The following is a 23,531-nucleotide window of genomic DNA, read 5'->3' as shown; positions in this document are numbered from 1 at the left end:
GAGAAGGAAAAGAAGAAGAAGAAGGGATCCCATTGCTCTTGTTGCAAATCCATCCAGTATCAGGACAAACCAGCTAACTATGTCTCCAAGGGAATCAGACCACGCTTCAAGACCTTTGCCGAGAAATTGTATGGCAGACGTCTCTCAAAGAAGAGTGAATACGGAGCTGATGTTTCCAACGCAGCTACCACAAGAAAACATGCAATGCCTCCATGCTCACGAAACCTTTGAACTACCATGCGAAACCATAATGTGACAACGCAAGTATGTTACATAGATAGTGTACCTGCTTTCGAAAAAAAATGCACAAACATCGAAAATTTGCAATCACCTTGGCCAGACAAATAATAGAGCTGCTTCCCCTCTGCTAGAGGTAAAACGTGTTGCTTCACCCGACTTGGGTTTCTCTCTCGCTAATCCTTTCGAAGCATTATCCAGGCCCTCCAGGGCTGACACATGTTTGCACAAGCAGGAACAAGCCTTGTCAAGATCAACAGAAATTTCTTTTTCCAGCTAGACATAGAAAGAACAAGACAAAAAGAGCTTAAGACCATTCGTGGTTGATTAAGGGCCAACACATGAAGGTGAAAAAACTGACTCTTCAAGGAAAATGTGTGTAGTATTATTTATTAATCCAATTATGTTTATAATTTACATCTATCATAGAATAAATTAGAATAAACTAGAAAATGTTTAGGAAAGGTTATAAATTTTAAACATGTATATAAATTAACAGCTATTAGACAGTAGAATATTTTCAAATATCCAAGCATATTTTAAGTATATGCACTACCACCCTTTACTTAAGAAAAATAAAGTTTGATTTTAAATTTTAGTTAATAGAAGTTCTACTATAAAATTAAAATAAAATTTATATTATTATTTATATAATAATTTAGATTTATAATTTTAATTGACAAAAAAGTTTTTAAAATTTGATAATATATTTATATTTTAATATTTTGAAATACAGATATATAGGAATAGATATATTAATTGAGATTTAGGTTTATATACAAGAATGAATGGATTAGATTCAATCCCAAATGAATAATCTATATACTATAGTACTATAATTAGTGTATTACCTAATTAGAGTAATACATATTTACAAATCTTACACCATCTCCCTCTGGAAGATGAAAAGGTGATGATAATAAATCAGGTGAAACATTTGGAGTTTCTATTAAGCGATTATAAACTACCACAAAAATTTAAAACTCCTATAAAACCATTAACAAAGTTGTTGACAACCATGATTGAAACAAAATCCAAAACCAAAGTTTAATATTAATTGAATATAGAATTTTAATAAACTAGTTGTAACTCTATACACAACTACCAATGCTTAAACCAATGTCAAAGCTATAACTTTAAACCAAAACAAAAGACTTCAAAAACTATTGTAGTCTATGAAATACCATTGCAACAAATAATACATCCTACTTTTAAATCTACTTGCCAAAAATCCTTTGAGATAACCATTAAGTCAAATTTATAACCATAAGTAAGACTAGTCAATATCGTCAACATCCAAACCCGTGTTAACTCAGACTCACCACCTTTGTCTTTATCTAGCACCAGATATAGGAGGTTAGACTCATTCTATTTGTCTTTCATAACCTCTTTATCCCCCCCTTAAATGAAAAAAAAGTTTTGAAACATTAGCTCTATTTATTCTTACATTGCCATATGTGTTTAACCTCATTTCACTATCCCATTCGTTCAATTTCATTACATTGGGGTTGGATATTCTATTTAAACTCATTATATTTGTCCTCACTCTATAGTTCATGCCATTCATTCTCACTACATTATTGTATCTACTTATCCTCATTCCATTGTTAAGGTCAAACTCCCATTTGTTCCTCTAAAGAAAAAAAAGTTTAAGTATTAGGGCAAAGAAGAGAAAGTGAGAAAAATTGAGGAAAAATCATTATAAAAGAAGAAAAAATGGATAAAGAACTTTGAAAGAGGAATTTTCAATAGTTGTCAATGCAGAAATGGGGAAATAAAAAAAAAGGATATATACTCAAAGTTGGGAACTTCCTGTCATAAAATACTTTAACCACCATAATATAAGTAAAAGATTCATACTGTTCAACCTCCTTAACATATAATTTAACACTTGAGAAAGGAAAATCAATAAAAATGTTCACACTCTTAAGAAAATACATAAATTTCTCAGTAGAAATGGTAAAACAAAGGCTTTTAATAGCATTAACAAGTAAAGATACACACTCAATTTGAAATTCTGGCCAAAATGACTCAACATTTGGAATGTGGGAATGCTCAACATTAGAACTAATTAAAGGCTCTACCAATGAAGCAAAATTGAAATAATCAAACTTCATACATATACTTAACATCTAGATTAGTATGAGGAGGTCAGGAAGAATTCAACTCAATATTGGATTAAGAATGAGAATTATAAGTTATAAATGATTGACGTGTCAAAAGAAGAAAACACTATAGATGAAGAAACACTAGAAGCATGAGAAGATGGTTTAAGTTGAGAAATAAAAAAATGTTGGGAAAGAGTAGAAGGTAAAAAGAAATATTCAGATGGCAAATTGAAACATTAACATTTAATCTCCAATAGTAGCACAAGTGGTTTTCACCCTTTATTCTATGGTGATTTACCATAAAATAACCATGAAGAGGAATTTAAACCCTTTATGTGGCACATGTTATATGTTACATGCTATATACAATGTGTCCAAGGATAGTGGAGTGGAACTTGAGTTTCAAAGCCTTAGACCATTGAATAAAGGAATGGAGCCGAAGCCAAGGAACAAAGGAACTAAAGCATAGAGTGACTTTTGAGTGTACAACTTAAAGAGTGTAAAGATAAAAGAACGGAACAATTTAGAAAAGTCTTAAAGCATCTAACATCCCAATGCTAATACTAACACATAAAATAAAGTTAAATAGAGTTTAGTGCTATTTTAACATATCTATAGCCCCTAAAATCTAACTCTCATTTGCATATCTGACTTTGTTTTGCGTGAGTATGGTCCAAAATGACATCAAGGTTAACAAAGACTCAACCTTTCTCCATAAAAATTTGATTCATCTGCTCATGGTCTAAACCTAAGTTCCACACTATGTTAGCTAGTGGAGTACCTATATCTTTATGTTATTGGTCAGCTATGCTTGATCTACCCACTATCCCTACTATACACTATTATACATTTGGAAACCCCCCAGCCCCCTCACCTCCCCCTTTGCAACACATTCGCAACACCAACTCATCTCTAAAATAATCAAGCTCATCATCATAATTTGGAATGAGTTTGTATACATTATCTTCCTATAAACTAAATCCTTAAACATTCTCTAACAACTAGATTGCATTATCTATAGCTTGCTAATCGATATCACATCATGTTCCATATCAATGGGCACCAAGAATAAGACAACCTATATAATCATATCCCACGAAAGTTGGAAACAACAACATACAAAAGATGGGTGTAACACCAATATATAATCATAACAACACAAAAAAGTCAATCTAACAGAATAATGTCATTAGCCTCAAGTGATATATCCTTTCATTCATGAAAACGTGGCATGGTAGAAGAAGAAAATGCAATGAAGATTAAAAGAAAAGTAAAGCTAAATATAACAATAGTTAGAATTCTAGATTTTGCAAAAAGCTAATATAGATCTAAATCTAAAAGAGAATGAAGAAATAAGAATAAAAAACACAATCTCAAATACTAGAATAAAACATTGTTAAAAGGCTTTGCCCTTTCAGAACAAATTGCACTACCTTTTATTTAAGAATGGATGAATTAAATTTAGTCCCAAATAGATAATTTATATGCTGTAACGCATGTGATTGTGGGATGAGATTTAAATATACTGTCACCATAAATCCTTGGAACCTTGGAGGATAAATAGGGATAAAACATCCAGAAGAATGTATAAGGGAGAAGAGAATATGAAACCTCTCTTTTCTTAGACTAGGCAAGTTATGGCTATGGTAACAATGCAGAGTTTTATCAAAGTTCCATCTTGGTGGTCTTGGGAAAAGAAAAGTTACTATTAAGGGCTCTTTTATCAAGTAATTGCCCCTTTTCCAGTTGGCTTAAGCAAAGAGACATAAGGTGTGCTACATATGCTATAGTACCATAATTAGTATATTATTTAACTAGGGTTATATATATATATATATAGACACACACACACACACATACGCACACAAATCTTACACTATAAAATATTTGAAAATAATAATAATTAAACAATATATTGTGTTAAAAAATATTTGAGCCAGGCAAAATATGCAAAAGACTCATAATACTCAACCTTCTTGATAGAAAATAAAATAAAAAATAATATTTTATAAATTGGTATTATATAGTATAATATAAGAATTAATAATCTAGGAAAACAATTATTGGTTAAAAGTAGATATATAATAGGTTAATAATTTAGTTTTATAAAGTTTTTTCTTAATAGATAAAAATAAAAACTAGTAAAATGTATATAAAATAATTTATATATTAAAATTTATAATAAAGTATTACTTCTAGATTCATTTTTCTTCTTCCTTACGCATTTTTTGGCATATTGAATTACTTTTTTTAATCTTTACATTTTGCGGGAGGGAGGGATGTGTTACGAGCAATTTCTAGATCATATCTCTCATGCGGTTATATATTCTTATTATGACATAAACAAAAAACAATTATCCTTTATTACACATAAATAAGTTATTTATTTATTATTTAATAAAGAGCTTAAATAAATAATTAAATGAAAAATTCAAAAATATATTTATTTTGATATTTATTTCATCAAACTTTTATGACCAGCAGTTATTCCAAAACTATTGCTACAATTTTATTATGACTATTTTTCAATATAAGGAAAAAACTATTTTCTGGTAAAATTCAGTATTTGATAGCAAACATTTTTATATTTATAATAGTTTTAATAATATTAAGCTTATGATTTATAATACTGAAAGATAATTATATATAATTATATTCAATTAACAAAGTTATTAGTCAATCAATATAAATTTATTTTATTATAAAATTAATTATTTCTATTATATAACATAATTCTATATATAAAACAATTGCAAGCTTATAAAATTGGATATTTACTAGTTTTAGAAAATAAAAATGATTAAATAAAATAAACTTAAAAAATTTCTATATTTATGTGAGAATGACAAATTATTCTAAAACTTCACTATATATGAATTTCTTTTTTAAAAAAAAAAACTTTATATTTGATGAAATCAACCAAGTACTATTTAAAAGATTTTGTTAGTAACTACTTACTTAAAAAATAATAAAATGAAAATAATATATTTAATAAATAGATGAAGTGAAGCCCACTACTAGAAAAGAACTAGACATGATTTTTTGCTTTTGGGTTTGAGAACTATAATCCCTTGGGAGGCGATGACTTACCTCATGGAATCAAATGCGTGTGTCTCGTGGGAGAAACTAAGCTGTCTAGACATTAAGGAGAAGGAGAAGGTCTCACATATGCATCAGTCCCACACCAAAGGCCAAGTACTATTTCTAGCTGCTAACACTAGTGAAAGCTTTAGGTTACAAAATGCATGCCAACGTACCGTATTGTTCCACGTCCTGGACAAGGATCCATGCCATACGGGCTTCAACCCAGCTGTCGATCCTGTTAGAACTCTGATATCTGGAAGTGAAGCAAAGTAAAACCATCGTCTACGTACTTGAACCAGCCAGGCTGTGTAGCAGATTGAATGGGACACCACTACTTTTCAAGCTTTCATCTGTGAAACACAAGACTTTGTGAGAGAAAAGCACAGAAACAACCGAGAAACTTAAGTACCTTTCAGGAAGAAGAGATCGACGTATCGTTCTCTTGCAGTAAATCCAGTCCCACAAGAATATCAACTTCGGAATGGCAAGATTACCAAATTTTGTACCGAGAAATCCATTGGCACCTCTCAAAGTAAAACCAATACGGATCTGATGTTTCCAACACAGCTACCATTCAATGCCTCCATTTGGAGGAATGGCCGTCCTTCATGGGTGGCTCCACGAAACCTCTGAACTACCGTGCGAATAAGAAAAATGCTGTGTGTAGATCGTATACCTGCTTTCCATCAGATGACCACCTTGCACCATATCCATCTTGTACACGGATCTCAAATATATGTGTTGACTGAGGAAGATGGTGTATGTTCATCCAGGAAGCTTGATCAATAATTCGACACACCGCTTTCAACGCTATCTTGTTCTTTGCAGTTTCTAAGCACAAAAGAGAAAGAAGGTATTTCCGTACTGAAAACAAGCAAAGAATAGAGCAGACCTGTTCCACTGCAAGCACCCCACCAGCCAGCAGAACTTCGATTCACATGTTTGGCCAACGCACGGCCTCCTACAGTGAGCTTACTGGAGGGTACCTGGCACGAAGCGAACTGTTAGCCAAGGCAAATACAATTATACTTTTACACTTTCTGAATTTCTCGCAAGAAAAGATGCGAGAAGACGAGATCTCGGCGGTGGAAGGGCAGACACAAGTGTTCCTTTTGTTGCTCTTAGTCCAAGAAGTGACGCTACGCCTTCGACTTTGAGGCTCTGAGAGAAAGAGTTTGTTATTCGACCGAGACAAACTCAAGCAACTCTTACGCACTTGCAGCAGCGCAGTGACAGCGTTGCGAGGCTGGATAGGTTGGGAGACATGAAGTGCCAAAACACCGAGAGCTTCAGTTTCCCTGGAGTAGAAACCACGGTAGATGCCAATGCCTACATCAAGAAAATCTTGACAAGCAATCGACCGGTTTCATGAGCTACCTTCTTCCACGCTTTCAATACCAGGAAGGACGTTCTCAAGCCCTTCCGTTTCCAGCATGTTCTGAAAGCTTTCGTATGCCCGAACGTCCTGCAGAAGGGGATATAGACATATGAACACTATCATCGGCATTTACTGACCTTCGTTTCCATAACCAGAACCCCGTTAAAGAGGAGATAATCTCCAGGGCGGATTCTACACAGAAAAAAGGCAAAAGAAGAGAAAACTGTGTACTCAAGAGTATGTTACTGCCACACCTTGAATAGAAACCAGTTGCGCACCTCCCTTCTACTATCTTCGATCCATCTAGAGTGGTCAAAACAATGAAAGAAAACAAGGCATGAGAATGCGATACACTTAAAAAACACATCGCACCTCGCAGTTGAGACAGGAACCTGTCTTGGACGTGTAGTCGAAACCTTACGCCGTGAAAGGCCTTGAATGAACAAGCAGCAATCAGCTTAGCTGAGTTACGAGGAAAAGCACAGACCTCCGCCAGAGGAGCAAGGTGTTGCTTCACCCGAGCGTGAACCTCGCGTTTCCTGTCTCGTTGATCCTCGCCCTCTTCAAGCTCAGACGCATTATCCAAGACCGGGGTCTTGGAATCCTCGAGGGAGCGACACAAGTTCGCAGCCAGCTGCGTGTAGAGTGGATACGCAGGAACTCCTTCGATACAAGCCTTGTCAAGATCAACTGAAGCACAAATTTCGATTTTTCCCAGCTAGAGATAGAAAGAACGAAGGCAAACCTTGGCAGCAAGAGCGAACAAGCTCGAGCTCATCCGCCAAGCAATCTGGCTCCTGGTCGACGCAAGGATCAGCGGCAAGTAGCGCCTGAGCGAATGAAGGAGGAAGAAGCGATCCATCTCCATCTCCATCTCCATCTCCAGCCGCTTCGTCGAGAATGCCCTTGAGCCACAGCGCCACGAACGAGCGAAATGTGGCTTCTTCCATAACCAAAAAGCCCTAAAAGTATTTTAAAAAGCAATCTAAGTATAGAAAATAGCTTAATTGCCAAAACCCCGGAAGGATAATACCCTTTTAGGGCAAAAGGGCTGCGCTATGGCGGGAGGGCGGCGGCTCCAGTGCAAGGCCGAGAATCCCGAGTGTGCGCTGAGCAATGGCAGCAGCGTTCTGCTCCTCGGTGCTATGCCGCTCCTCCGCTGCGACGTTTGCTGCGCGGAGCCGGGATTTTGCCCCCAATGCAAGTGCATCCTGTGCAGCCGCGCCATCGCGGAGGGGCAGGACGAGTGGATCCAGTGCCTCCAGAGGGTGAGCGCCAGCGGCGGCTACTGCGGCCACTCCGTGCATCTCGAGTGCGCGATCCAGTGCCGATTGGCGGGAGTGGTGGTGGAGAGCGGGCTGGATGTGGAGTATCTGTGCCGGAGGTGTGACAGGACCACGGATTTGCTGTCCCGCGTCTCTCTTCTCGTCCAGGCGGTGGCGGCGGCTCCCAGCAAGCAGCTGGCCGAGGGGAATGCCAGGCTCGCGTCCAGGCTTGTCACCAACACTCGTCGTGCCGGGCTCAAGAGGCTCGAGACGCTCGTCAGCACCATTCTCGTCAAGGTACCACCATAGCTAAGTTTCTCTTCCTCGTTTGATGAGATGGGTGTGTTTCTACCTCTAGGCCGAGAATGGTGACGACATACAAGCCGTTTTGACGCGGATGTGTAACGATCCATGCAATGGAAACTCGAATCACGTCGGTAAGAGGAATCGACTCGTCCTTCTCGACGAGGATGTAACTCAACCCGCTTGGTTTTCCCCCTTGTAGATTCTGGAGCTCCAGGCGAGGCTAGCAACTCGGAGCGAGATCCAGAGCCCGAGCGTGCAGACAAGATGGATTTGGCTGTTCCGGCAGAAGAAGCTATGGAGGTTGATACTTCCTCGGCTCCTCCGGCTCCTCCACCCTTGGACGAAGATGGTGCCGTTTGTGCACTCTCCAAAGCTCTCGTCCTCACTCCTCAGCCTGGCGAGGTCGTCCCCCCGGCGAACTCCTTGATCCCGCAGTACCAGTTAGAAATTGATCGCGCGCTGGAAGGCCTCAAGCGCGCTCAAGAGCAAGAGTACGCGACCGCCAGGGAGAAGCTGACGAAACAGATGGACCGCATCCTGAAGCAGTACCAGCAACTGGAATCCGACAAGTCGCTGCTGCCGCCACCGTCCAACTCGTCCAAGCAATCGCTGGAGAGCTACGACGCCTTCATGGAGAGGGCGCTCCAGCAACTTTCCGGCCTGAAGAAGGACCGCGACGAGTTTGAGGCGATGCTACGCATCAGCCAGGGATTCGGACGTGTGCCCAAGGAGTTACTACGCAGCTCTTTCAACTGGCCCGACTAGGCGGCCACGTGGCGTCCACGGTGGCCGGGTGGTGCGTCGTCTTCCTTCACCAAAGCCCAGGCGCAAGGCACAGGGAAAGCGAGAGAACGCAAAGCAGGGCCAGGGAAGAGGCGGAACTACAACCCTTTTTCCATGCATTGTTCTAGCGTAGTAGCAGCCAAGGTTAGCGCAAGTGACGGTCGAGGAGGTGCTAGCCAGGGGACGGGGGAGGGGCGGAGGAGGAGGAGGAAGCGGAGGTGGTGGTGGTGGCGGAGGCTTTGTCGGACCCCTCTTAGCACCTGGGGCCGTTATAGTACCGGGGCCGCGGCCGGCCCCCAAGGGGGGCCGCTGGCGGGTGCTTGGTCGTGCCACCAACGCTACCACCACTGGCAAGGCCAAGGCAAAGACTTGCGACATGGATGGCGATGGAGATGCTTGTAACAGCAGTCACCGGAACCATAAGTCTGCAGCGCCGGTCGCTCCCTCCACTTCGTCCTCCTCTTCTGCTTCCTCGTCAACTCCCAAGCGCCAGCAATCAGGTACGGGGGATATCTAAGTCTCTGGAATGGTTTCTCATTTCTTTCTCTTCATCGCCAGATAATCCAGACGAGGATGAGTCGCGTACCGAGTACTCGTGTCCCTATTGCTACGAAGATTACGACGTTGCTGTCCTTTGTTCGCATTTAGAAGACGAGCACTGCTATGAGTCTAAGGTTGCAGTAAGTGCCTTTAGTTTCTGTGCGTTTGATATGTGCTGCTGTCTTGTGTTTCCTTAGATTTTTCTTTTCTTTCTCTTGTTTATTGCAAGCGATGTGCTAAGTTCATCTAGCTGCAGGTCTGTCCGATCTGTGGAACCAAAGTTTGGAAAGACATGGCCGGCCACATAATGCTAGACCACAGTCAGCTTTTCAAGATATCCTTTCAAACGTTTTGAAACACGAACAAAATCAGATAATTCTCCTTGACTACACATCCACATCCAGAGACGGCGGCGTTTTCGAAGATCAGGAGCACTAGCATCAAACGCAACTTTGGCTTTGCTCACCAAGGAGCTTAGAGCGATCCATCTGCAAGCGTTGTTAGGCCCTCCACCGCCCAGTAACACAGTGGATCCCTTCCTCACCACGCTCTCTGATAGCTCGCACGCAAGCCAATCTTCACACAAAGGGTATGGCATTGCCTCCTCGTTGTCTTGGTTCTAATCTTCCTCTCCAAACACAGGCTGGAGGTTGCAGCTTTATCCCCGGAAGAGCAGTGCGACAAACTGAAGGAAGCAAACTTGCGAGTCAAATTCATGCAAGAGCTTGTCATTTCCACACTTTTCAACTGAAAGTTTTTTCAGAAACCATCGACTTCGATGTCTTGTGATTCCGCGTCCGCGTGAAGTGGTCGAGTGCAAACTTGCTTGAGAACGTCGTTCAACCCGCGCTGGCACCTGCAAAGCACAGAATCTCAACAACAAAGAACGAAAGAAAAGAACCAAGGTTGGCGACGTTACCTCCATGGCATATGATCCAGGAACATCGAGGGAGACACCACGAGGTCCCGGAAATCATCTCGGTCTCTCAGGATCGCTCGGTGCTGTTTCTTCCTCCTCCGCGCAAACCAAGACGAAGACGAGCCGGGTGCCTCGTCTGGAACACGCACCAGATGAATGACCAAGCCTGGCATCACGAGCTCCACCGGCCATATCTCTTGCAAGTCCGACCCCGGCTTGAATCCTACAAGACCATTCTCGCCTTGGCCCGGGATCCCATTGCTAAGCAGCTCACCGCTCACTACACCTCGGAGAAACTCGCCACTAGAGCCGAGTTCGTCACCTCGGACATCTCGGGCATCTCGGGTCTTGGAGTTTTTATCTCGAGATCCTGCATCCAGGGAAGCAACCATCCCGTCAGAACCGTTCTCCTCAACCGTAACCTCCCCGGACACCACCTTGGTCGCCTCTAGCTTACCACCGTTACCATTAACACTACCATTGGCCGTGGAACCAACCGGCCTTCCCATTACCACGGTCGAGCTGCCATGAGCGCCCTTGGGCATGCCCATGACACAGTGACAAGCATGGTAGCAAAGAAAGGCTCCACCTTTGAGCTTGTGACCGCATTTGCCACGCTTGTACTGCGTTGCTCCACCGGGACTTGGATTGGAGTCTTCGTTGGTGGCTCCTCCATTGGAAGTTTTGCCATCGGCCCCTCCATTGGAAGCTTTGCCTCGCCTCCATGAGCCGAAGAGCCTTCTGGCCACTCTCGCTATCACTGCTGACTCGGAGGTGTCCGAGTCCGCTGCTAGAGCTCGAAGCGAGGCCGCGCGGAGCCTCATTAGCGAAGCCACGGACATCCTCGATGCAAACTCGTCGTTATACACGGTGGTGGACGGTCAGGGCAGAGGATGAAAGAAACTTACAAACGGTGAGCACGCTTCTGCGATAACAGCGTCGACACAGGGAAGAACGCCATATCCGTAAGTGTGTAAGTTTGGAAAACGGTGCCATAGCTGCTCGAGAAAGAGAAAGAGATTGAAAAACAAGAGAGGGAAAACTCAAGCATACGTACCATCATTCCTGCCATAACAGCAATCGATCCACCCAGCGAGTGTCCGGTAAATCTCAAAGAAAAGCCTTCACACTTCCCACCGGGACCGAGTATGGAAGTCAAAAAACCAGTTTTTTTCGATGATCGAGAGCTACCTGCTAAAGAAATGAAAAAACAAACTTAAACATGAGCAAAGAGCAAGCCTTTTTTTTTCTTTCCAAACCTGAAAGCTCGGGATTATCTTCAGGGCTGTCCAGCTCGAAGGCAAGCTCTCTGGCCGCCGCCACCACACCGGCATGGCCATAGTGAGGATTTGACGACGAGATTTCACGCTTTGCTGTGTCAGACAAATGACCAGACCTGCGTAGAATATCAAACTTGTAGGAAATGAGAGCGAGAGCACTACTTACATGAACAATCCTTGAAAATCAGTGTCGGCAAGGATGCATTCACGTCCCAGGCCATCTGTGAGAAGATCCTCCGGTGTTTCAGTCCCACGAACAGCGACAACAACCAACTTGAGTTCCTTCAACTCAATCACGAAGTAGACTGTCTCTCGGTTTCTCTGAAATAGTGAGTGACCAAGTCAGCTCGCGGGAAGCTTGTGATGGTACAAACATCGAACCTGGTGAATCCTTCCTTTCAAGAGCGCCTCGGCTGGGAGGCGAGCGGCACGAAGGAACGCAGTCGCATGGCCTCGCCACCAATTATCACCGTCGACACTCGGGCTCCTGCAAGCCAAAGCTTAGTTAGCTGTTTCTCGGAGATGAAAGAAAAAACTCGAGCTACCTTCTGCGGTTCCATAAGCTGAGGAGTCCTTGCCGGTACATCCAAGCACAGGGAAAGAGTAGCGGTGTGCGTCCAATGTCCAGCAATGGCCCCTGGGAAGATCAGCAAGAGAACTCTTTGAAGCTGAGAGCATTGTTTTGACAATCGCAAACCGTGTACGCAGCCACGGCATATGGATGGAGAAGAGCAGCTTCTGTGACCAGAGGACCGGGAGCCGGAGGGAGATCTTTCGGAACTGGAGGCTTGGACTTGCGAGTTCTCAGAAGAGCAACACCTGTAGAAACAAAGAAAGATAAACAAAAGCTTGCTTGCAAGTTCTATCCATGAATCTTTTACCAGCGAGAAACTCGAGATGGCTTGCACCGGCAGCACGGTATGCAACGAGATCGCCTAAAAGTGCTGCCACCGTATCAACCTCGTCTTCATCCATGGTTGTCCTGGAGATTCATTCACAAGTACTAGATGAGCACACAAGATAAAAGCGATTTTTCTTTAGCGACTCACAGGTATCTCGATCGCCCAAGGCAGCAAAGCAGCTCTCGAATGCCGCGATCGAAAATCTCGCGGTAGTGAGCGCGCCATGCCTCGTGTTGCATCTCGTAGAGCGACCTCCAAGAGAGCACGTCCGAGCCAACGCAACACTGTACCAAGACGAGCAGCCATGTAGCGATGGGAAGGATGACAAGCGTGTCTCGCAACAATGCCGCCGCATCAGGGCCTGTGCCACGAGAGAGATAACAAAGGAGAAGATCCAAAGAACACAGTGCTTGATTCTTACCAGGGAAGCAAAAGGATGAACGAGCGTTCCTCACAGCCAAGATGGTCAAGTAGCAAGCTCCTCCTGTTTGGAAGGAGGTGACCAAATCTGTGCTCGAGCAAGAGCACAAGGAAGAAAAAAGAGATGAGAATCCACATTGCTTGTTTCTTACCCGTCTCCCAATCCTGATCGCCGCGCTGGTGGCACCGCTCGTCCTCCTCCGAGAAGCTGGGACGTGCTCCTCGGCGATCATGGTAACCGCGGTGGCGGCCTGGCACAAGCCAGTGCCCACCACCCAAGCCACTCGCGCGCAAGCGCCGCTAGCAACCAGCGCCGCCGCCACTAGCAGCGATCGTGGGCAGCCGCTGGAGGAGGACGACACCACAGCCATTGCGGTGCCCAGCGCGGAGATGCCCAAGTGGAGCACCAGCGTGACCACCACCAGCGCCCGGAGCGATAGCAGGAAGCGGCAGCATCCCTTTGACGAGTGGAGGATTTGCTCATCGCCACCGCCGCCACCCTCGTCCTCCTCCTGGCGCTCCTCCTCGTGGTGGTGGCGGTGGGCATCGGCCATAGCGGCGGAGGGTGACGGGCAGCCCGAGAAATCAGCATCGCGGCTCTGTTTCACATTTCCTGGCGCGGTCCACGACCTGGATGCTTCCAATTGGCGATGTGGGTTGGAGGTTAATCGTCCTACACTTTTATCACGGTGGCCTTTATTGGATGTTTATTTCTTCTCGACTTGGTCGCTGGAACTTAAAGAAGATCTCCTCCAAGCTTTTATGGAAGATCTCTTTCTTTTTTCTTTCCACTCTCTCGCACAGGATCACACCTGGAAGTGGGAGCAGTGTTGTCGAGTCCTGCGACACAGTCGAAAGCGTTTGGTTGAGGCTGTTCCAGTAAGTGCCATGATCGGCGTTTGGTTGAGGCTGTTCCCCTTTGGAATGGATTCCTCAGTATGATCGTGCTGCTCGATTGAAGAGCTCTGGAAACAAAGCAAGCACAAGTTAGAGTAACAAAGAAACAACAGCAAGCTTACCTTTTCCTTGTGATGAATCGCTTCCGCCCGATCACACATAGCTACAAAAAAGCACAGTTGGAATGTTAGGATGTGGAAGATCATATTGACACGTACCTGATGAGAGATATCATAGATGAAACTTCCATCTTTTCCTGGTGTCCTGGATTTTTGAGGCTTGTACAAGGAAGTAGAATCTTCCACCTTGTGATTGTGTCAATCTCGGATGTTAAGCATAAACCAAAACGGCTTCCAGCTTAAGTTGCTTCTTGCCACCTCGAGAACAGGCCTCTTACGTTACTCCACAGATGGATCGGCCGGACGTTGCCCATAAAAGGAGCTTGCTCGCTCCAGAGAAGAGCAAACAATGCAGCCTTGCAAACCATTGTTGCTGCTGTTTGTGCTCATCAGATTGACTGTTGCTGCTGCTCATTCTCTGGACGTCCGATCCGTGCTCGAGGCCAGCGATGGAAGCACAAGCATCGGCTTCAGTGTCGTTCACAGGGATGCACCCAGGTCCAAGCTGAGAGACGAGAAGCTTGCACTAGAGCTTGATTCCGAGTCTTCTCCCACGCACCGTGATGCTGCCTTCAAAGATGTCATCCAGTACGTTCAAGCGCGGCAGGCTCGAGTAGCAAAACATCGTCGAAGTAAGCACCACCACCGCCACCACCACCATCACCACCATCGTAACCATGGAAAAAACGCTGTGACCGGGTTTCGAAAAACTTTCAAAGCTCGATGTCGAGCACAAGCAGAGGATTGTGCAGACGATAATTGGGATTGGCGAAGAAGACAACGAGCTGTTCTTGTCCAAGCTACGGGATAGGATTGACAGGTATCTCTCGCTCCTGCTTTTGCTTGACTTTTCAAACTAAGATCTCCTACTCTTGTCCAGGGTCGGCTTAAAAGATTGAAGTTCGTTTCAAACACCTTCATGTCGTTGCACGCGTTCACGTTGGAAGCAGGGCTTTGCCAACGCTATGGAACACAACACTCAACTGGATAGAGGTTTTAACTCATCTGCCTGTGTCCGATGTTTCTCAAATCTGCATGCTGCAGAGCATACTGGACATGGTGCGCCTTGTCCCCACCAGAAAAAGATCCCTTACCGTCCTAAACAACATTAGCGGGATAATAAAACCATCGAGGTCGGTTTCATGTCCATCTCTTTCCTTGCGTAAATCGGGAAGCTTTTCCAGGATAACACTGCTCCTTGGACCTCCCGGATCTGGAAGAACCACATTTCTTCTCGCTCTTTCTGGGAAGCTCAGGGATGACTTGAAGGTCAGAGTGAAATGGACCGTATTGCACTGCCTAAACTTTAGAATTTGCAGGTAACTGGAAGTGTTACCTACAATGGTCATGAATTACACGAGTTTGTGCCTCAACGAACTGCTTCATACACCAGTCAAAATGACGTACACCTGGGCGAACTGACAGTACGGGAGACATTTGACTTCTCATCGCGCTGCCAAGGTGTTGGCTCTTCATACGGTCGGTATGTTGTTGCTACTTGCCCTACAAACTCCAACTTCTCTTGCCTGCAACGCAGAAATGTTATCTGAACTGGCCAAGCGTGAGAGAGCAGCAGGAATCAAGCCAGATCCAGATATCGATGCGTTTATGAAAGTATGTGATGTTGTGCTCGTGATCCTGACCTGGATTTGTGCTGGTATTTGCAGGCCTCAGCCATTCAAGGCCAAAGAACAAGTATAGTTTCCAACTATGTTCTCAAGGTACTCTTGTTTTTTTGTTGAGAATGTTCTCAAATTGTATCAACTTATAGATTCTGGGCCTTAACATTTGCAGAGATTGTGGGGAATGACATGTTGAGAGGAATTTCCGGAGGTCAGAAAAAAAGAGTCACTAAAAGAGTCAACAGTCGAATAATAAACAACAAACCTAAACACGTTTGTGTTCAACATCTTTGGCAGGTACCTGATTGTCAACCGATGGCTGTTGCTTTAGTTTCTTCCGAGAATATGTTGATAACTGTAGTTTCATGTTAACAGAAGAGCTGGTGGACATAAAACAGTGAACAAAATACCTGAACAGGTACAGTTCTCCGGAGTTCGATCTGCTGTTATATGTTAAAAATAACAGTTGTGGACATAAAACAATAAATATAAAACCTGAACAGGTGGCTGATCGTCATCGATGGTCCCTGCTGGGCTGGCCTCAGGCGGCTCCTCATCTTTGTCGGTCTGCAGTTACATGTTAAAACTAGATCTTGTGAACATAAAACGGTAAACAACAAACCTGAACTGGCAGCTGACGGTCATCGGTTCCTTGCTCAACAGTCGCTGCCCCTTCAGCTTCGGTCTGTTAAATGTTAAAAGTAAGACAAGCACATATAAAACTGTAAACGGAAAACCTCAACAGGCGGCTGGTCTGCTTCATCTTCCTTGGTCTGCAGTTACATGTTAAAAGTAAACATTGTAAACATAAAAAGGTAAATAGAGAACCTGACGGTTGAGAAGCTCCTGGGCCTGATGGCAGTCGCCCGACATTGGATTCTCGAACCCAGCAGCGGCCAGGAGCTGGCCAGGAGTCATCAGAGGGGGTGCAGGGGAGTCGTAGATGGCAGCTCATACTTCTCCGGTGATGCCAGCTGGTACTTCTCTCTGAAAATTTATTTATAAAAGAAGAAAAGAGAAAAGAAAAACCTACCTTCTTCCGCTGTAACTTCTTTCACTCAATTTCGCTTTCAGCCTTTTTTGGAAACCGATGTTAGCTTCAAAAGAAGAAAAAACCAAAATAGAGAGCTTACCTGCTTCTCTCTCCTAGCCCTCTGCTCAAGCTTGCAAGTCTCACTCACCCTCCAGTACTTGTCTATAAGTTTCTCGTACTCATAAAGGTTGCACGAAACAAGCAAATCTCTCTGAATCCTTGGTTTGTCATTATAGATCCCAGTGAGCTCTGACCTCCCCGTGCTAATCAGAACCTTCTTTGTCTTTGCTTGTTCTTTCTTGAGAAACTTCTCCGCATGCATATATTTTTTGTTCTTCGATGGTTGGTGGGATCGATGTTTCCTCCCTGCTCCTCGCTTAAACAATGTCACTTGCAACACAAACAACAAAATGTTAAACGTCCACACAGTAACTATAAAACTGATTTCATACCTCTTCTCAAGAGGAAACTAAACTTGAAGGTCCACAACAGAGAAGAGGTATGAAATCAGTTTTATGGTTACTGTGTGGATGTTTAACGTTGTGCTGTTTGTGTTGCAGACATTGTTTAAGCGAGGAGCAGGGAGGAAACATCGATCCCACCAACCATCAAAGAACAAAAAATATATGCATGTGGAGAAGTTTCTCGAGAAAGACAAAGACAAAGAAGGTTCCGATTAGCGTGATGAGGTCAGAGCTCACCAGGATCTATAACAACAAACCAAGGATTCAGAAAGATTTGCTTGTTTCACACAACCTTTATGAGTATGAGAAACTTATAGACAAGTACTAGAGGGTGAGTGAGACCCGCAAGCGTGAGCAGAGGGCTAGGAGAGAGAAGCAAGCTCTCTGTAAGGAACCAACTCGCCGAGGTGTCGAAGGCTAAAGGATCCCCGAAAGCATGACCAAAATGATAAAGAGTTTATCGAATGGGATCAAGTCCAAGATCGAGTCCAAGACCGACTCTAAAACCGAGTTCGAGATAGAGTCCGGAATCGAGTCCGAGACCGACTCGGAGATCGAGTTCGAGACCGAGTTCGAGACGGAGTCCAAGATCCGAAATCGGGTCCAAGACCGAGTCCGAGGTCAAGTCTGAGATTGGGTCCGAGATCGAGTCCGAGATCGGGTCCGAAATCGAGTCCAAGATCGAGTCCGAGATCGAGCCAGAGACTAAGTCCGAGTACTAATACAGGTCAAGGGGTGAAAGCCCAAAGCGTGTGTCTCCCAGGGGGGGGGGGCTGCAGGGGGTTCCAAAAGTATAGTAGGGATAGTGAGGTCCAGGAACCAGTCTTGAAGGAACTCTCCAGTGGTGCTTCCAAACTGACTTGAGGTTGAGATTGGGGCCGAGGGGCCTTGGGGGGGAGTGAGCATGGGCTTGAGTGGTGCCGGAGGGGCCACCCAGGGAAGTGTTCAAGAGCAGCTCCCACTCCCGAAAGGGAAACCGACTGCGGTGCTCCCGACTCATGTGGAGTGGTGCCCCACAAATAAGTTCACTTGAGTTCTCAAGCCCGAGCGGCGTGTCCGTTATCATACAAGTCCGAGCTTTGTTCCATGCTCTTGCTCTTAGTTGGGGCCGAGCACAGGTAATGGAGAAGGTAGTCGTTTTAGGAGGCAGTTGTTGCTGCAAGATAGGGACTTGAGAGCGGGCATGAGCTCCCTGCTCTTCAACTAGATTGTTCTGCCAATGGAAAGCTCCTGTAACAAAGCCAACTTAGTACATGTTTCCTTCTAACTTGATACATACCAGTAAGAACTCCAAATGAGGTGTCTTCTCCAGGCACTGTGCAAGTTCATCTCCAAGGTACGAAAGTGAAACGTTGCAGACAACACCACTGATCGCAACGGCCTCCACACATTTCTGAATCAGCAGTGGCTCATTCAACCGGAGTGCCAGCTTCAATGCTCATGAATAACGCTTGCTTTCCAGTGCATCATTGATTGCCTACACAGAAGGCAACAACAAGCTTCACATCTAGTGAGCCCATAAAGACCAATCGTACCCCTGGTGTGACATCTATATCGAGATCAGTGGGATCAAAAACAAGGTCCAATGAAGTGCTCGAGGAACAAGCATGAAGCAAGCAATGAATGAGTCTCTAGAAAAGGGAGACAAAAGGACCAGCATGACACGTGGAAGTGTTTGAGATGGAGTCGAGATGGAGTCCGAAATGGACCTGAGACGGAGTCCGAGATGGAATCCGAGATGGACCCAAGATGGACACAAGATGGAGTCTGAGATGGACCCAAGATGGACCTGAGATGGAGTCCGAGATGGACCCGAGATGGAATCGTGTCTCCTCACCCAGCATGCTCTCCTCAGCCATGGACAACTCCTCAACCATTGGACACATCTTCTCGCCCATGGCCTCCTTAACAAGCCGGCGAACCTCCACCAGGACCAGCGGCAGTAGTGGCGGCACCATTGAGAGCGGCAAGGCCGGGGACGGAGGAGGAGGCGGCAGCTGCTGCGGCTGCTGCTGCTGCTGTTGCAAGGGTGGCATCAGTGGTAGCAACTGCTTCAATAGCTCTTGCAATCGCTGTTCTACCATTGCCAATCGCTGCTCAGTGAGCGCTTGACGATGGGATATGAAATCCTCACTCTGAAATAGAGGAGGAAACAGTAGAAGGAGGAGAATAAAAAGATTCATGATCTCTCACTGCTTTGCTAGATCCACCCCAAGAGCCCTAATTAATAAGACCTTAGCTCGATTCCCCTTTGCAATGCTTTCGCCTCTACTCTTGCTGGTGGAATGCCTGGGTGCCGCAAGGAGTTCATGGCGTTTCAGTTGCTCTCCAGCATCCAGGACACGATCACTTGCCTCGATTGGAGCCTCGGCGGCAATTGGATCATCTACAGCTGCAAGGACTTGGTGAGGGTTTTCATAGGCCAGGCGAGCTCTCTGCACACCGCAACGTTGTCAATGGCGTCTTCTTCTTCACCGAGAGCACTGAGAGTGGGTCTGCACCTAGGATGGCATGCTGTGTCACTGGGGGCTCAAAAGCTTCCATCTCCCGTGCAGGTTTAGAGTTTAGGGTTTAGGGTTTGGGGAGAGTACCCAGGATAGAGGCCTACCATGGTGGTGACGGGTAACGGGGAATTAGGGTTCGATTCCGGAGAGAGACATGAGGCTCGCGTAGGGCCACGATGTTCCAAAGTGTTGTTCCAAAGTCCAAATGGCATCAGAGGGCGACACTTCTTTTGTTCAAGGCTGAGGCCAAAGGAGGTGACCATCATTAAGGCGCTCACAGCGTGTTCTGCCATCTCAAGGATTGTGTGGTGACCATGGTGGAAGCTTGCTCGCATCACAATCTTGGCTTGCTCTAGTTACCAGCGCTGCGAGGCTGACGTTCTATCTCACTCTCGGGATCGTTCTTGATGCTTGCGCTCAGGTCGAAGCTTTCGAGCGATCCACCAGAGCCTTGTGCAAAGTGGCATGACCAGCCTGATCTACGCTATTGGGAGCGTTGACCTGGCCAAAGTTTTGAGCATCCACAAGAGCTTACAGTCTCAACAAAGGCACAAGAGCCACAGTGATTAAATGAAGATTAAAAAAACAAAAGATTCTAGCTAGATCAAGGCTAGGGTGCCTGATCAATGGTTGTAGTAGTAGCAATCTACACTCTAAGTTACACAATCTCACACACACACACACACACTTGATTACATACTTTCATCTTTTGGAGTATAATAGACATTCCTAGTGTGCTAGACACAGTAGGAACAACAATGATGATACCAATCCACTGATCATACTGGTGATGGTCCCCATCCCTTGCGGTGGTGGTGGTGGTGGTGAGGACGGTCGCAATGGTGCCGATTGTCATGGTGGTCGTGGTGACGACGGTGGCGACGGTCGTGGTGGTTGTGGCAGTGGTGGCAATCGTGTGTCCTCACCCAGCATGCTCTCCTCAGCCATGGACGGCTCCTCAACCATTGGACACATCTTCTCGCCCATGGCCTCCTTAACAAGCCGGCAAACCTCCGCTAGGACCACCGGCAGCAGTGGCGGCACCGTTGAGAGTGGTAGGGCCGGGGACGGAGGAGGCGGCGGCGGTAGTTGTTGTTGTTGCTGCTGTAGGGGTGGCATCAGCGGCGGCAACTGCTTCAACAACTCTTGCAATCGTTGTTCTACCATTGCCAATTGCTGCTCAGTGAGCGCTTGACGGTGGGATATGAAATCCTCACTCTGAAATAGAGGAGGAAATAGTAAACCCTAAACCCTAAACCCTAAGCCCTAAACCAAGAGCATTGAGAGCGGGTCTACACCTAGGATGGCGTGCTGTGTCACTGTGGGCTGAAAAGCTTCCACCTCCCATACAGGTTTAGGGTTTAGTGTTTAGGGCTTGGGGAGAGTACCCATGAGGCTCGCGTAGAGCCACAGTGTTCTGAGGATGGTGGCAATGGTGCTGATGGTCATGGTGGTCATGGTGACAACGGTGGTGATGGTCGTGGTGGTTGTGGCAATGGTGGCAATTGTGTCTCCTCACCCAACATGCTCTCGTCAGCCATGGATGGCTCCTCAACCATTAGACACATCTTCTCGCCCATGGCATCCTTAACAAGCTGGCGAACCTCCGTGAGGACCAACAGCAGCAGTGGCGCCATCGTTGAGAGCGGCAAGGCCGGGGACAGAGGAGGCGGTGGCGGCAGCTGCTGCTGCTGCTACTGCAGGGGTGGCATCAGCGGCGGCAATTGCTTCAACAGCTCTTGCAATCGCTGCTCACTTAGTGCCTGACGGTGGGATATGAAATCCTCACTCTGAAATAGAGGAGGAAACAGTAGTAGGAGAACAAAAAGATTCATGATCTCTCACTGCTTTTCTAGATCTACCCCAAACGCCCTAATTAATAAGAACTTAGCTCGACTCCCCTTTGCAATGCTTTTGCCTCTGCTCCTGCTGCTGGAATGCCGAGGTGCCGCAAGGGGTTCATGGCATTCTAGCTGCTCTCCAATATCCAGGACATGATCACTTGCCTCGACTGGAGCCCTGGCGGCAATTGGATCATCTGTGGGTACAAGGACTTGGTGAGGGTTTTCACAGGCCAGGCGAGCTCTCTGCACACCGCAACATTGTCAATGGCATCTTCTTCTTCACCGAGAGCACTAAGAGCGGGTCTGCACCTATGATGGCGTGCTGTGTCACTGGGGGCTCAAAAGCTTCCATCTCCCATGTGGGTTTAGGGTTTAGGGTTTAGGGTTTGGTGTTTAGGGTTTAGACCCATGAGACTCGCGTAGGGCCACAGTGTTCCGAAGTGTTGTTCCAAAGTCCAAATGGCATCAAGGGGCGGCACTTCTTTTGTTCAAGGCAAAGTGGCATGACCAGCCGGAACTACGCTGTTGGGAGCGTTGGCCTGGCCAAAGTTTTGAGCATCTATAAGAGCTTACAGTTTCAACAAAGGCACAAAAGCCACGGTGATTAAATGAAGATTAACAAAACAGAAGATTGTAGCTGGATCAAGGCTAGGGTGGCTGATCAATGGTTGTAGTAGTAGCAATCTGCACTTTAAGTTACACAATCTCACACACACACACACACACCTGATTACATACTTTCATTTTTCGGAGTATGATAGACAATCCTATTGTGTTGGACACAGTAGGAACAACAATGATGATACCAATCCACTGATCATACTGGTGATGGTCCCCATCCCTTGCGGTGGTGGTGGTGGTGAGGACGGTCGCAATGGTGCCGATTGTCATGGTGGTCGTGGTAACAACGGTGGCGATGGTCGTGGTGGTTGAGGCAGTGGTGGCAATCGTGTGTCCTCACCTAGCATGCTCTCCTTAGCCATGGATGGCTCCTCAACCATTGGACACATCTTCTCACCCATGGCCTCCTTAACAAGCCAGCAAACGTCCGCCAGGACCAGCAGCAGCAGTGGGGGCACCGTTGAGAGCGGTAGGGCCGGGGACGGAGGAGGATGCGGTGGTGGCTGCTGGAGGGGTGGCATCAGCGACGGCAACTGCTTCAACAGCACTTGCAATTGCTGTTCTACCATTGCCAATTGCTACTCAGTGAGCGCCTGACGGTGGGATATAAAATCCTCACTCTGAAATAGAGGAGGAAACAGTAGGGTTTAGGGTTTAGGGTTTAGGTTGGCAATGGTGCCGATGGTTATGGTGGTTGTGTTGATGATGGTGGCAACGGTCGTGGTGGTTGTGGCAGTGGTGGCAATCGTGTGTCCTCACCCAGCATACTCTCCTCAACTATGGAGGGCTCCTCAACCATTGGACACATCTTCTCGCCCATGGCCTCCTTAACAAGCCTACGAACCTCCACTTGGACCACCGGCAGCAGTGGCGGCACTGTTGAGAGCAGCAGGGCCGGGGACAGAGGAGGCAGTGGCAGCTGCTGCTGTTACTGTAGGGGTGGCATCAACGGTGGCAACTGCTTCAACAGCTATTGCAATTGCTGTTCTACCATTGCCAATCGCTGCTGAATGAGCACCTGACAGTGGGATATGAAATCCTCACTCTGAAATAGAGGAGGAAAGAGTAGGGTTTAGGGTTTAGGGTGGCAATGGTGCTGATGGTCATGGTGGTCGTGGTGATGACGGTGGCGACCATCATGGTGGCTGTGGCAGTGGTGGCAATCGTGTGTCCTCACCCAGCATGCTCTCCTCAACCATGGACGG

The 23,531-nt window shown here is 45.9% G+C and overlaps 6 protein-coding genes across 6 annotated transcripts; 3 read left to right on the top strand and 3 right to left on the bottom strand.

The window, feature by feature from the left end:
• Nucleotides 1-5,311: 5,311 nt before the first annotated feature.
• On the bottom strand, nt 5,312-7,757 carry LOC9630235. Its single transcript, XM_024661399.1, has 13 exons — nt 7,553-7,757; nt 7,295-7,497; nt 7,180-7,240; nt 7,062-7,110; nt 6,945-6,999; nt 6,807-6,894; nt 6,646-6,758; nt 6,465-6,590; nt 6,322-6,415; nt 6,106-6,260; nt 5,839-6,063; nt 5,720-5,779; nt 5,312-5,675 (listed from the first exon to the last, which is right to left on the bottom strand). Exons 1-11 carry the CDS (start codon nt 7,755-7,757, stop codon nt 6,004-6,006), a joined length of 1,209 nt encoding a protein of 402 aa, XP_024517167.1. The 3' UTR covers nt 5,312-5,675; nt 5,720-5,779; nt 5,839-6,003.
• Nucleotides 7,758-7,847: 90 nt separating this feature from the next.
• Nucleotides 7,848-9,337, top strand: LOC112341412. Its single transcript, XM_024661444.1, has 3 exons — nt 7,848-8,369; nt 8,431-8,509; nt 8,578-9,337. The coding sequence occupies exons 1-3, from the start codon at nt 7,866-7,868 to the stop codon at nt 9,141-9,143; spliced, it is 1,149 nt and encodes a 382-aa protein (XP_024517212.1). The 5' UTR covers nt 7,848-7,865; the 3' UTR covers nt 9,144-9,337.
• Nucleotides 9,338-9,378: 41 nt separating this feature from the next.
• On the top strand, nt 9,379-10,470 carry LOC9629763 (protein DEHYDRATION-INDUCED 19 homolog 4). Its single transcript, XM_024661446.1, has 5 exons — nt 9,379-9,661; nt 9,720-9,841; nt 9,958-10,035; nt 10,100-10,290; nt 10,344-10,470. The coding sequence occupies exons 1-5, from the start codon at nt 9,538-9,540 to the stop codon at nt 10,450-10,452; spliced, it is 624 nt and encodes a 207-aa protein (XP_024517214.1). The 5' UTR covers nt 9,379-9,537; the 3' UTR covers nt 10,453-10,470.
• On the bottom strand, nt 10,414-11,509 carry LOC9630234. The gene is made up of 2 exons (XM_024661445.1): nt 10,621-11,509; nt 10,414-10,557 (listed from the first exon to the last, which is right to left on the bottom strand). The coding sequence occupies exons 1-2, from the start codon at nt 11,460-11,462 to the stop codon at nt 10,461-10,463; spliced, it is 939 nt and encodes a 312-aa protein (XP_024517213.1). The 5' UTR covers nt 11,463-11,509; the 3' UTR covers nt 10,414-10,460.
• Nucleotides 11,481-13,455, bottom strand: LOC112340414. Its single transcript, XM_024661398.1, has 10 exons — nt 13,224-13,455; nt 12,950-13,163; nt 12,782-12,882; nt 12,598-12,719; nt 12,446-12,537; nt 12,282-12,387; nt 12,067-12,221; nt 11,880-12,016; nt 11,678-11,814; nt 11,481-11,618 (listed from the first exon to the last, which is right to left on the bottom strand). Exons 1-10 carry the CDS (start codon nt 13,453-13,455, stop codon nt 11,502-11,504), a joined length of 1,413 nt encoding a protein of 470 aa, XP_024517166.1. The 3' UTR covers nt 11,481-11,501.
• A 1,518-nt stretch (nt 13,456-14,973) lies between these two features.
• Nucleotides 14,974-16,232, top strand: LOC9629762 (pleiotropic drug resistance protein 1). Its single transcript, XM_024661397.1, has 8 exons — nt 14,974-15,058; nt 15,119-15,231; nt 15,283-15,371; nt 15,423-15,507; nt 15,558-15,717; nt 15,776-15,852; nt 15,906-15,959; nt 16,158-16,232. Exons 3-8 carry the CDS (start codon nt 15,295-15,297, stop codon nt 16,230-16,232), a joined length of 528 nt encoding a protein of 175 aa, XP_024517165.1. The 5' UTR covers nt 14,974-15,058; nt 15,119-15,231; nt 15,283-15,294.
• The last annotated feature ends 7,299 nt before the right edge of the window (nt 16,233-23,531 follow it).

The sequence above is a fragment of the Selaginella moellendorffii genome, unplaced genomic scaffold (assembly GCF_000143415.4).
Source record: "Selaginella moellendorffii unplaced genomic scaffold, v1.0 SELMOscaffold_82, whole genome shotgun sequence".
In the NCBI taxonomy this organism is placed as follows: Eukaryota; Viridiplantae; Streptophyta; class Lycopodiopsida; order Selaginellales; family Selaginellaceae; genus Selaginella; species Selaginella moellendorffii.
The sequence above is the reverse complement of the archived record's forward strand: the minus strand, read 5'-3'. Positions and strand labels throughout refer to the sequence as shown.

Bases quoted from the DNA above. Each gene is read 5' to 3' on its own strand.
- LOC9629762 (XM_024661397.1), top strand. From the start codon at position 15,295: ATGGTGCGCCTTGTCCCCACCAGAAAAAGATCCCTTACCGTCCTAAAC. The intron at 15,508-15,557 runs GTCAGAGTGAAA...TAGAATTTGCAG, and splicing joins AGCTCAGGGATGACTTGAAG to GTAACTGGAAGTGTTACCTA. The intron at 15,960-16,157 runs GTACTCTTGTTT...CATCTTTGGCAG, and splicing joins TTTCCAACTATGTTCTCAAG to GTACCTGATTGTCAACCGAT.
- LOC9630234 (XM_024661445.1), bottom strand. From the start codon at position 11,462: ATGTCCGTGGCTTCGCTAATGAGGCTCCGCGCGGCCTCGCTTCGAGCT. The intron at 10,558-10,620 runs GTAACGTCGCCA...TGTGCTTTGCAG, and splicing joins CTGGATCATATGCCATGGAG to GTGCCAGCGCGGGTTGAACG.
- LOC112341412 (XM_024661444.1), top strand. From the start codon at position 7,866: ATGGCGGGAGGGCGGCGGCTCCAGTGCAAGGCCGAGAATCCCGAGTGT. The intron at 8,370-8,430 runs GTACCACCATAG...TTCTACCTCTAG, and splicing joins TCAGCACCATTCTCGTCAAG to GCCGAGAATGGTGACGACAT. The intron at 8,510-8,577 runs GTAAGAGGAATC...TCCCCCTTGTAG, and splicing joins TGGAAACTCGAATCACGTCG to ATTCTGGAGCTCCAGGCGAG.
- LOC112340414 (XM_024661398.1), bottom strand. From the start codon at position 13,455: ATGATCGCCGAGGAGCACGTCCCAGCTTCTCGGAGGAGGACGAGCGGT. The intron at 12,538-12,597 runs GTTTGCGATTGT...TGATCTTCCCAG, and splicing joins ATGCCGTGGCTGCGTACACG to GGGCCATTGCTGGACATTGG. The intron at 12,017-12,066 runs GTAAGTAGTGCT...TATTCTACGCAG, and splicing joins GATTTTCAAGGATTGTTCAT to GTCTGGTCATTTGTCTGACA.
- LOC9629763 (XM_024661446.1), top strand. From the start codon at position 9,538: ATGGATGGCGATGGAGATGCTTGTAACAGCAGTCACCGGAACCATAAG. The intron at 10,036-10,099 runs ATATCCTTTCAA...CTACACATCCAC, and splicing joins ACCACAGTCAGCTTTTCAAG to ATCCAGAGACGGCGGCGTTT. The intron at 10,291-10,343 runs GTATGGCATTGC...CTCCAAACACAG, and splicing joins AGCCAATCTTCACACAAAGG to GCTGGAGGTTGCAGCTTTAT.
- LOC9630235 (XM_024661399.1), bottom strand. From the start codon at position 7,757: ATGGAAGAAGCCACATTTCGCTCGTTCGTGGCGCTGTGGCTCAAGGGC. The intron at 7,498-7,552 runs GTTTGCCTTCGT...TTTGTGCTTCAG, and splicing joins TGTTCGCTCTTGCTGCCAAG to TTGATCTTGACAAGGCTTGT. The intron at 6,591-6,645 runs GTGCGTAAGAGT...TCTTTCTCTCAG, and splicing joins CTGTCACTGCGCTGCTGCAA to AGCCTCAAAGTCGAAGGCGT.